Source organism: Anneissia japonica, unplaced genomic scaffold (assembly GCF_011630105.1).
Source record: "Anneissia japonica isolate Jap-2015-1 unplaced genomic scaffold, ASM1163010v1 scaffold3940_len624931_cov186, whole genome shotgun sequence".
Taxonomy (NCBI): domain Eukaryota; kingdom Metazoa; phylum Echinodermata; class Crinoidea; order Comatulida; family Comatulidae; genus Anneissia; species Anneissia japonica.
In genome coordinates this window covers 590,260-602,659 of record NW_022713530.1, presented here as the reverse complement: position 1 = coordinate 602,659, position 12,400 = coordinate 590,260, and the positions used below count along the sequence as shown (strand labels likewise).

Sequence of the window (12,400 nt, the reverse complement as noted above, 5' to 3'; positions counted from 1 at the left end):
ACTGTGGCTACCACCAGCTGAACCAACTAAGTTCAGCTGCTAAGCTGTCCAGTACCTACCTGTGTATAGTCATTGGTGTGAATGTGATGTAACCAACTAAGGTTGTCGTGCGATTCAAGAAAATTAGCCAGCTCTTGTTGACGGCCAAATGAATGTGATAAGAGTTTTCCCCTTTTACCTGTTAACAGAAACAAGCATGAAAAAATGTCATTGAAGCAGATGCATTATTTTAATAACAGGAAAGCTTAGAGGGGTCGAAGAAAAATACAGAGGGACAAATTATCAATTTCATTATATCTTATAATAGGGGCGGATCCTGAGATGTTCGAAGGGGGGGGGGGGGGGGGAAGTGGAGACGATCGAGACAACTATACACTAGGGGGACAAGGAGAATTCCCTCGCAAATTTTTTGTTTTCTATACCGTTGAAAGTAACTTCTAAGGCATTTGGCTGATCAATTATTTCTTTTTCTTTCTTTTCCCAACTTTCCAAAAGGGGGACCTGCCCCCTAAATCTTCCCCTGTATAGCAAACAACATAATACGCATACATACTCACCTTCATCCATGTAGTACTTGAACAGAAACTCTGAAAACCCCTAAAAAATATTTATTAAAATATAGATTTTCAATTACTCAAAATTTAAATAATTAGCAAATGGAAATGTGAAGTAGAGAAAAAGGAAACAAACATGTTCACCCTCCTTCCCCACCCACAAATAACTACCACATAGAAATGTGCTACCCTCCGCAACCCCAAATAACTACCAAATAGAAATGTGAAGCTGGAAAAAAAGAAAACTAACATTTTCATCACCCTCTTCCATCCCTCCCCCAGATCAACCACTGCATTCATAATCATACAGAATAGCAAATCATCCAAATATTTGCACATTAAACTACCAATGTTTTTGTAAACAGCTAAAGGAATGACTGACCAGGGTATGGAAAATTAAAAAATTCCTTTTGGAGCATCAATGAATTAAATTTTTTTTAAAATAAATATCAACTCACCCTGTCTGCAAACTGATTCATATACCGCTGTAGTCTTGCATTATCATTTGTGGCTTCACAAAGACGGACAAGGATACCAAAATCACAGAATTTCTCCGCCAAATACGCTACTTTGTCGTTCTGCCCTAAATCAACTAAAAATTATGAAATGATAGTTACGGTAAGTAACGGTGCTATAGTAACTAATAATTTTATTGGTACTTTACTATAATTACAGTGACATTCACAATGGCGGAGTGTCCGAAAAATAAACATGAAGACATGTACTATAAATATATACATATATTCAAATTTAAGTCAAGAAAAATTTCACTGAAAGTTTTGCAATATAAATGAATAGGATGATATAAAATGAACAAGCCAAATAATTCATGAATAAATATTACTGAAATATAAAGGAGGACTTTCACCAAAAATAGAAAAATACAACTGCAAAAATACGTAGGCATTTTTTCCAAGTTTAAAGCTTGGGTAATTTATTATTACACACGCTGCTATAATACAAATACATTCTAACATCAATAACAATCATGCTTAAAGGGAGAGTCTTTAAAGTTTGCTATTGTATCAGTTGTTCCTAACCTGAGGTCTACAAAAAATAACTGGGGTTCCACAGGAGGTCTCCAAAAATGTTGGGGTCCGCGAAAAATGTTGGGGTCAGCTAGAATTTTTCATAATTCCTTAATTTTTCTTTTTTTTTATTTTGATAAACATATTACTATTTGGAAGAATTACAAATTAATTATATTAATATATTATTACTATTATTATTATTAATATTATTATTATTATTATTATGTTACTAATACCTACCTCTACCTTAAGTGGAACTTAGACAATGGAGAAATTAGGGAACAATTTAAAACAATATTAAGGGGAAAATAACACAAAAAAATATAAGTGTGACATAGCGCATATTATTAATATTATTAATTATTATTTATTATTATTAATTATATTATTATATTAATTATATTACTATTAATCAGTAGGTGCCTTATCAATAATAAAATACCTTTGACATCGGTATAAGATTCGTTCGCTGTAAATTGTTTTAACTGGCATTGAACATCGACAATGAGTAATACTTAAACATGGGGGGGGGGGTCCATGAAGACTTTTGACATGTCCCGAGGAGTCTGCGGTCTGCGTACGCACGATGGTTGGGAACTACTGGAATATGTAATAAGGATTCTTGCCAAATTAGCAGATTATTGAAATAGTCTGGCATGAAAATATATACTAATACCATTCGTTTCTAAAGCAGTGACCGACTATAATGGGGGCAGTCTTACCGAGTGGCATAATCAGGTTATAGCGTTCCTGTTGATACTTATGTAAGAGCTGCGAGTACTGGTTGTCATCTTCACCGACATCATCTTTGAGTGAATTCAGCTGAGCTAGGAAGCCATTCAAGATTATTTCAATTATGTCCACTAACTGCTGAAAGAGAGTACGCTTCTGTTGTGTGTTGCTTACTTCTGGAAGTCCTTTGCTAAGTGTGATTGCATGCTACCAGAAAAAAAAAAATATACTATGTTTGTGACTACATACCATAGTTTGTAGACTTAGCATTACATTACATTACATTAGTTTGTGTTACTATTAATTATCATTAAATATAATAATTATAATCATACTAATCAGTAAAAACAATTCTTTAAAATCCCTTGATTTTGCATATATTTAGCCTTTGGGTTGATAAAAAGTATCATGTGTTTAAAACACATGCTTTCATGGTATAATTGTTATTAAAAAAGGTTCACAGCAGGCCAATCCCCTGCCCATGGCTGACTTGGTCACTGGGGGGGATGTTTATGAAGGCCTCTCCTGTAATAGGAAGATATCTTTGAAGATACCTTTATTTACAGGGTATCCTATACTCTAATTTGGCCTATTCACAAAAGAGATATAAGGTCTGGCCCTACTAAATAGTAAAGAGTGGCCACAGAGAAGCACCGAGGTTAAAAATTCTGTAACTGAGCGCAGAATCATTAGTACAAAATAATGATTAAAGTATTTTAAAATCATGTTAATAATACAAAATATTGCGAAAATGGAAAAATAAATTGTTCAAAATTTCATATCTATGTCATAACTAAATAGATCGGGATGCTTATTGCTCCATGAATAAATAAACAGAGTGCAAGACGCTTTAATTAGAAAACACGAATGAATATAGAATACAACATGAATAACAATAAACTATACATATTGTCGGCTATTGTGAATACACAGGGTACAACATGTGCATGCATTATCAATTGATACGGAGGAGTTTGGAATAAAAGACTTTCTGCTTCCACTTAAATCTTAGCGAATTCGGCCTCAGGCTTGTTTATCACTCTAGATGACTCTGAGATGTGCTGTTTTTAATCAAATTAATTCTCATGTGGTGTGTTTGCTGTAGGTATGACATTGCAGATTACCTTATAACCAATTTAAATTATCAATCAATCAATCAATCAATCAACAAGGATTTGTATGGCACCAGTATCCACGGCAGAAGGCAATGTTCAGTGGCACTATGACAATGGTATTACTCAAAGTGCACATTAACTACTGTGGTCAATTAATATTACTATATACAGGCCTGTATGCAGGCTTTTTTTTGGGTGGGTGCCTTTTCTGTAGACAGTGGACCAAAATGGCAAGGTGGGGGGGGGGGTATGCACCCTACCATGGTTGGGGCTGAGGTAAGAAAAATTTATGATTATTGACCCTCTAGATGGCCATAAATTTCACTCTCTTAATAGACTTAATATAATTTTCTTTTATCCCAATTTTTTTTTTTATAAAGTTTGGAAAAATTAGGGGCAGGGGATATGAACAGTATTAAACGGTTTTCAGTGGCGGATCCAGAAAATGGGTGGGAGGGGCCAGGGATGGACTTTCACAGATTGACAGTCTATACCACCTCAGCCCCACCATTGTTGGGGCTGAGGTAAAAAAAATTATGATTATGGCACCTCTAGATGGTTGGAAATGGCACTCTCAGACTTAATCTGATTTTCTTTTTTTCCAATTTTTTTGAAGTTTTGAAAAAAAAAAAATAAGGAACAGGGGCCAACCAGCGGCCCTTAGTGGCCACTAGTGGTGGATTCAGGAATTCGAAATTGAGGGACCAAGGAAGGACTTTCACAGATTAGGGGTCTATAACACCTAATTTATTATTATGGCACCTCTAGCTAGTCGGAAATGGCACTGAAATTCGAATATAATGTTCTTTTTGTATTAAAAAAATATATTTCTTGCTCTGACCCTCGCCATGGCAAACTGTGCGAAGTCTAATAAATCCATGCCTGTTGTATCAGGATGATTTCAAATTGAGAATGAAGATGATTTTACTGAAACCTAGAGGATGAGTTTATTCGCTGTGAATCAATGACACTATTATCAGAATCCAATCAAACATTTCACTTGCAACATGGATAATACAGTGCTTTATGCTGTTTGGGTTGCTAAGCAATGTATAAACAAATTATACCCTATAGATATTATTATAATTTTTATACAAGGTTTAAAATTAATACTATACATGACATGAAGAACACAACGAGGCGGGCAACAAAACGTTTTTAATAATGACGGCCCAGAATGGCACCAACAAGCGCCCACAGGGTCTGTGTGGAAAGTCATTGGAGTGGAGATGTAGGTGGTGGTTAAGTGCTTGATAGTTAAGGTGCTTGCCTTTCAATGCCACAGCATTGGGTTCAATTCCTTTGGCAGCACAGGATTTTTTCCTCACTAAAACACATAGTTTATAAAGCATCACATTATTTCATTATATTTTTTAAGAGGGCCCCTAAAATCAGCCGTTTGACGGGTCACACTCTTTAATTTTGGTTTAAAAAAAAACGGAATTGTTGGCTGAAGTGTATATACAACCGTTGTACAATGCAGTTTGTGCCTGGGTTTAGTCATTAAGTTTCTCTTCAGTACTAATTTTCTTACCTGTTGACTAAGCAATGTTCTCACACCACGTGCCCCCTCCGAAGCTGAAAGATAACGGAACCAGAATCGTTTTTAAAAATCTGTTTATTAAGGACTCCTTCAACATTATCAACATCACAAGTGTACAAACATTATGCTAGGGGGAAGGAGGTAGACAAATTTGTACACTTTTACATATGCATGTTGATTCAAAATAACATGCAGTATGTAAAATAATGGTAAAATTATAATGTAACCATGGATACAATATTCATTTTTAAGCAACCAAGTACATTGCTTTGGTTGACTTCACAAAAAAATGGAGAATGGTTTTTTGCAAATTCAACATTTGTTTAATGTTGTAGCCTTCTTGCACCTAAAGCTGAAACACAACATGACCTACAGTACTTCACACTCAATCAACAGTGAAAAACTATCTACAGCCTGGTCGGATTTGGTATAAAGCAAACTCTAAGACCCATTCATATATCTTTAATTAGGCAAATGAAAAGTATTTTTTGTATGGTGCACTGGGATGTAAAAGCCCATTTTTTTCTCTTTATAAATAAATGTTATGATCGTTTATCTATAGATTTTCATTATCTTGTAAACATTTTTCTTTGTGTTTATCTTTGTGTATTAAATGTGTAAAGTATATTAATAAGTAAAATGCCCTTGTGAAAACATCAATATGTTTTAATTTGTTTTAAAATAAGTTGTTGTTATAACATTATTTGATGGTGGTTTGCATCAGAAAATTTTATAGAAATGATGTTTTTGTCCTACCTGAAGTGTTATCGTACTTAGCATTCAGAACAGTAACATGTTGGAGAGAGTAAATAAATTCCTATATATAGTATTATTTCAAGTTAATTTTTACAAAAGTAAACTTGGCATAATCTGTCATTAACATTCCAAAATCCTTTGGTATTCAGCCCAGGTGGCTGGACTCACCGTAGCTACTATGTGCAATCTAAAAAATAGAGATTCTTAGGTCTGTCGTTCAATTCTATCACTGCTCTTCTTGTGTTTCATCTGAAGGGCTGAGAAAAGACAAATAACAAATTACTGACTAACCTGTCCACGGGAAGCACTGGAGCTGTAAAGTGACTATATTATCATCTGATTGGTAGACTAGTGACTTGGATGAACGAAACTGACATGCCTTCTGCAACATACCCTGTAAATTTAGACGATAAAAAACTAAAGATAATTAAAATAACCTATAAACAAATAAGTAAAAAACAACCACAAAAATCTATTTCTCACCTCAAAGATTTCATTGACAGCCACAATGATCTGCATGTGCTGTCCAGGTGGGCTCGACTCTGCAGACAGCATTGCTTTCTCGTAGTCGAACAGATGTTCTAATATTTCATTAATTCTTGATACCTGTAAATATGAACAAAATTACTGGCCTCTTCTGAAGATAAACAAATATATAATCAAGTCTTAATTCTATATGTGGTGCACAGAAATTTGGATGAGGTGTATTGCTGTTAATAAAAGGTTTGTTGAAATATGTATTGTCTAAATCAGGATTTGAAACCAAGACCCCCTGAATATTGTCAGGTTGCTCAACCAACTTAACTATAATGCCACATTGATAATACACTCTTAAATTAACAGGGCATTGCTGTTTAATAAAATAAAAAATGAGAAAAATGGATATCCCCATAATGATTTGAACAGATTTTTATAAAACTAAACTACTGTCAAACATCCAATAGAAGCCAAATGGGCTTAATCCAGACTCGAAAATCAGCACCCTTCTTCAGTTTGCAAAAGTAATCTCGAAAAGAAGCCCATCTCAAAAAGAAGCCCATGGGCTAATAATCAAGATAATATGGGCTTCTTTGTACATACATTCAGACTGACCTTATCATTGATAATTATGGTATATTACACACTAGTTTCAGAAGGCTGACTAACCTGTCTGTAAAACACGTCCTGAACAGTGAGACCTGACGGAACTCTTGTAGAACCACGGCTTTGAATAACTTGTACAATGGCTGCATCAACCAAGTTAGGATGTCTGTTAATTATATAAAATAAAATGATAAACTTCAGCAAAACAGTTAATATTAACATAATCAGATGGTGCATAAATAACATAATAAAATGATATGCATGGCATCCAATTCCTTAGTGGATGGAGTCATTTTTGGTTGTGAGGAAAATCCTGATACTTTTTAGAGGACTGAAGCCAGAACTATGGGAGTAGAAAATAAGTATCTTAACTATTAACTATTTACTTATTTGCTTATTTATATTTATTCACTTATTGGCCAATATATTTACCTGATTCCAGGTATTTTCGCTTTTGTGTGTGTTGTGAGTCTGCATGTTTTTTTTTGTATGTTTTTTGTATGACATTTATTTACTTATTGAATTTATTACAGTTATTGTTTGAGTTTTTTTTCACTATATTTTTGCATTTTAAACATTATAATATTGTTTTTTATATTTAAGACACTTGATTTACAAGCTCTTTTGAGTATTTGGTTTTTTTTTTTAATTGTTCTTTTCAACATTTTATATTATATTTATGTCTTTTTGTCTATTTTATTGATTGATGAATAAAATAATTTAAATTTAAATGAGCTACTTACAAAGTATGAAGGTTCCTCAGAGCAATGGCAGCTACTATTTTCTCAGCATGTTCACATAACACCATATAAGTACTCATTGGTTTGTTTCTCACAATAACAGAATGTAGCTAACACAAAGAAAAAAGGTGATTAATTAATGAGACAAGTTGTGATGTTTGGTGTTATAGTTACATTGTCAAAACTACAGCAATTCACTGGCTATCCTCACCCCTTCCCATCCTGCTTCCGTTCCCCTGCCTATCTTGTTTCTGTTCCCCTGCCCATCCTGCTTTCTTTCCCCTGCCCATCCTGCTTCCTTTCCCCTGCCCACCCTGCTTCCTTTCCCCTGCCCATCCCAATCAACCTACTCATGATGACTAGAAATGCTTTTCCCAATTCCCTGCTTTAAATACATTTAACCACACCTTGATTTTATTCCAAACACATAGTAAAAGATAATTAACTTTACCTTATTCCAAATGGACATGGACTTGAGGAAAAAGATGAATTGATCATGAACTTTGAGCTTGTCTTCTAATTGGTGGAGAATGATCACAGAACTTGTTGTAGATGAGGGGTCTGCAAAAAAAATTTTAAAAGAGTATTAAAAAAGAAGATATAAATACTGCTGAAGTAAACATCATTCCAATCCCAGCTGTGTGAACCTGTGGATAATCGCAATCCTACAGATGATGTCCCTTGCTCGAAGTCACAGAAAAAAAAAACAGTTTTGACCCTTGACCTTTTGAAGCATTACCACTGTGTCAAGCCTAGTTTTTATGAAATTGCTACATGCTATCGATGAAAGCATTTGCTGATATTGATTGGTTGGGCAAAACAAAGAGCCTCCCCAATTGCATAAGGGACAGTGTAAACACTACAGCGACAGTGTAGCAATTTCATGGAAACCATGCTTTTGACCAACATAATATATTACAAAGTGGATAAATGACTTACCCCCAGGTACTGAGTCAGCCCAGCGTGGGTCAGAGGCTGGGAAGTCGTCTATCACATCCTGACTTATCTTCACAACGGTCTGATCCAATGAGGAGTTGGCTTGGGGTGCAGACTCAAATATATTAGGGAATATCTTCTCCAATAGGGATTCAGCAACATCCTTTAGTGACAAAAAATAATATAAACAAATTATATAAGTTCAGAAAAATGTGAATATGCAAATATAGGTCATGAGGTCAATTTTGAAAATACTATTTTGTGTTGCAGTTAAAAGTATTTTTAAATTCATGTTTTGTAACAGCATTTAACAAGTTTGTTTTATGGATATGTTTATACTGTGTAACAAAATACAGATTTATTTAACAATTATGTTTTATTGCAGTAAAAACAGGTCCTAAGAAAAAAATAATAGTCAATTTTTTCTACAAAATGAGAAAAAGTTTACCTTTTTGTGACCACATGCCTTTATGAACACACTCTTAAGTCCGGTGACTTTATCAACAGCAATGTCACTTATTTCTGAAATTGTTGGCACTGGTGCCATTGATTGCTGTAAGGAAAACAAGGAAACAATTCTTCATCACATGAAGTGGTGCAGGGTAGACGTATGCAATGTAGTTGTTATTTTAGTCTTTGGGTTTCCAAATGATTGTTTTGAGTTTAAGTTTGATGCATGGGCAATTTCATGTTGTTTGTCGGTCTTCTTAATGTAAATCTCATGGTCATCAGTGTCTTTGCTCTTCTTCACAATGTATAGTAACAATCCTCAAGAATATTGCAATTTTACAGTACAGTACTCTACTGCGGTCTGGCGCAGCGGGAACGGGGTTTCAATCCCTCGCTGCACATTTCGCTTGTGTTCTTGAGCAAGACACTTTATTTGCATTGCGTCTCTCCACCCAAGAGTATAAATGGGTACCTGGTAGGGTTGCCTGCTCCTGCACTGATTACCAGCAGCAACACTTAGCATGTGGACCCAATGACCAGGGAAAGGAACTGCGCTTTATAACCGCAAGGAAGAGGCACATTATAAATGCCCATACCAGTACCAGTACTCTATATTGAATTGTTGTATTTAATCAACTTGATTAGAAGCATAAACTATTTACAAGTTTGTTAAGGAAAGAGGCACAAATTGACAATACATGCATTAAAACATTACCTCGAGTTTGGCACTTGTACTTGCAAATGATTCATCTTGAAGGTAACTAATAAATTGAAGCAAATAAATACATAGTTATAAACCATGACAAATAATTATAGTAACAACAATAATAACAATGATAATTCAACAATAAATTAATAATAACAATAATAATGATAATAGATGATTGAATAGTTTCATCTGGTTTTGTATTGATATAATTAATAATCGTAATATTACAAATTAATAATACTAATAAAAGGAAAACATCAACAACCATATCAATAATAGTAACAATGCTATTAACAATAATCACAATAATGACATAGGATACCACCAACTGTTAACTACGTATTTTTAAATAAAATGTACATTTATATTGCTACAAAAAAAAATTATATATTAACTTACCTTGCTTCCATTTGATTGACCTTCACAGAAACAAGACCAAAATTATTGGTGAAGAAGACTGGCAATGTTTCACTCAATCCTATTAAGGAATTAGATAAATCAGAAGTGATAAAGGAATGAGGATGTAACATGAATATAAAGGGCTTTGAACCCAAACCCCAAGGATGACAGCCAGACCTGGAACATACAGTATATTCTGGATAAATATTTATTCAGTATTAACACATTTAACTTCACACAAATGAATTAATACACCTACAATCTTTATATAGGCTAAAAATATTTAGAACAAAAAGAAGAAATACTTTATCATTAGAGCTACTGTAATTGTGAGGTGTACCCACCTGCCCCAAGGATTCCATCGCCAGGCTGGTTCAACTCTATCTTGTCAAATGCAGGACCATTATCAGTTGCTATGGAAACAAAACACAAATTATATTTTAGAACAATAAAAGAATTTTAACAGTCAAGCACAATGTATGTCTTAACATAGAAACGATACTTGAAAGAAATTTAAAAAGAAACTTATAAATCATTAATGTACAATTACAGATTGGTATTAGAAATAGTGAAATATTAACATTTAGATTCACTACAAAGCATTAGTGGTGTATTGTTTTGACATACCATGTTTGTTATAAGTTTCTAGGTTTGACACCTGGTAAATGGTAAATAATTTTCAAAATTTTTGGTTAGATTCCTCTTTGGTGTATTTTTATATTTATTGATTGCTATTTCCAGGTTTGTTCTATATACAGTATAAATACTAGTAAATATTTGATGTTTATGGATTTGTATGTTTGTACCTGAGCTGTACAGGTATTTATTAATATGTAATCCTGACTGATTGATGTTGACTGATATTTAAGGCCCTCTAAATAAATGGAATGTGGGACTTATGTCTCAATACAAGGCTTATGGAGTGTAGATATTATTTTAGACAAGAGAAAATTCCCAGAATCCTAGGATTAGAAAGCAAGTATCGTAACAACATGCCCACTACAATATATGTTCCTACCTGTACAAGTATATAGTACATTGCGGCTGTAGATGTAGGAGGTGTTGCCAGAATGCAGTACCTTGTATGTTAAGTATGTTTCATCTTCCTCCTATACATAAGCAAATCATCAATGTTCAACATTAACAATTATGAACATTTTGTGACATGTTTCCACGAAACCCGGAAAAAATGACAAAATATGTTTTTTTTCCCATAATTATATTCTTTAATTAGCTTTTTAGCTACGTTGGCCTCATGTAAAAAAATTACCAATCAACTTTCAATTACGTGTGCTTTGAACAAGTGTATGTTTCGCGCACAATATTTCTAAACTCGTTTTCTTGTTACAGTTCATGAATATGCAAATTCTCTCGTCTGGTTAATCCCGCTAGTCTGAACGCCCAGGAAAAATTAAGCCGGGTTTAATGTTGAGTCGGGTTTAACATAAGCCCAGCTTATCTCCATGTCTGAACTTAGCCATTCATTGGTATCTTACTGAATTTATTAGTTTTCTTTATTTAAAAATGAGCAATTCAAGATGAAGTATCAGTATTAGTGCAACTGGAAAAAGTTGTCAATAAATTGCAATGTTTAACTTCAAGATTTTGAAACACTGATGGATCCTTCACAACAAGCTGAAAAAAACAGTAATTACAATTTTAGATTTGAAAGCATCAATGGCAAAAGTTGACTGACCTGAAAGGGTATCTGGTAAGGGGTGAGATTGAACGACTGTAGGCTGGTTGGTGGTGCACTTTGACTTACATCGAAGCTTGCTGAAATGTCAAAAACAGAAAAACAGAATTATCAGAAACACTGTCAAGGCAAGAACAAGTTTTATATCTCAACTGGAATTTGAGTATGTTAACAAAAAATGTGAGCTAACTTCCATTAAACTTTTCCATTTTTTTAAAATGCTTGATTTATATATTTATGATCATTCCTGTTTATTGTAACAAAGTGTATTCACAATAGTGCACTAGGAGACCTACTTGACACTGATTTGGTTCACTTTTAGAAATCCTGTCTAGGCCTGTTTCAGATATTTCATACTTTTACTATGTTCTATTATAACCGGTTGTTGTTTTTATGTATTTTACTGAGACAAAATAAATGAAACGAAATGAAATGGGCTAAGATGGGTATAATACACATGAGACACTAACCGAGTGCGAAGCGCAAGACAGATGGGGATGACTTGCTGTAAAATCCACATAGTACAACCAATGTGTCACTGAAAACGAACATGATGAATTTTAGGAGTCATCTAGACCTATCATCTTTTTCAGGAGTGTTCCTTATCATTTTAAGATAACTATTTTTCTTTTTTAAAAAAATGTACGCATATGATG

General features: G+C 33.9%; 1 protein-coding gene across 1 annotated transcript in view; it reads right to left on the bottom strand.

The window, feature by feature from the left end:
* LOC117108470 (nuclear pore complex protein Nup133-like) overlaps nt 1–12,400 on the bottom strand; it is a 27,021-nt gene that overhangs the window by 8,432 nt on the left and 6,189 nt on the right. Inside the window, exons 10-27 of the mRNA XM_033250484.1 lie at nt 12,215–12,282; nt 11,745–11,824; nt 11,067–11,157; nt 10,393–10,461; nt 10,049–10,127; nt 9,656–9,701; nt 8,939–9,043; nt 8,494–8,653; nt 8,006–8,115; nt 7,558–7,664; nt 6,878–6,980; nt 6,215–6,337; nt 6,023–6,125; nt 4,967–5,010; nt 2,308–2,524; nt 1,013–1,146; nt 558–597; nt 60–178 (exon numbers count right to left, since the gene is read on the bottom strand). Of these exons, the coding sequence (XP_033106375.1) occupies nt 60–178; nt 558–597; nt 1,013–1,146; nt 2,308–2,524; nt 4,967–5,010; nt 6,023–6,125; nt 6,215–6,337; nt 6,878–6,980; nt 7,558–7,664; nt 8,006–8,115; nt 8,494–8,653; nt 8,939–9,043; nt 9,656–9,701; nt 10,049–10,127; nt 10,393–10,461; nt 11,067–11,157; nt 11,745–11,824; nt 12,215–12,282 (1,798 nt within the window). The remainder of the gene's footprint in view (nt 1–59; nt 179–557; nt 598–1,012; nt 1,147–2,307; nt 2,525–4,966; nt 5,011–6,022; nt 6,126–6,214; nt 6,338–6,877; nt 6,981–7,557; nt 7,665–8,005; nt 8,116–8,493; nt 8,654–8,938; nt 9,044–9,655; nt 9,702–10,048; nt 10,128–10,392; nt 10,462–11,066; nt 11,158–11,744; nt 11,825–12,214; nt 12,283–12,400) is intronic.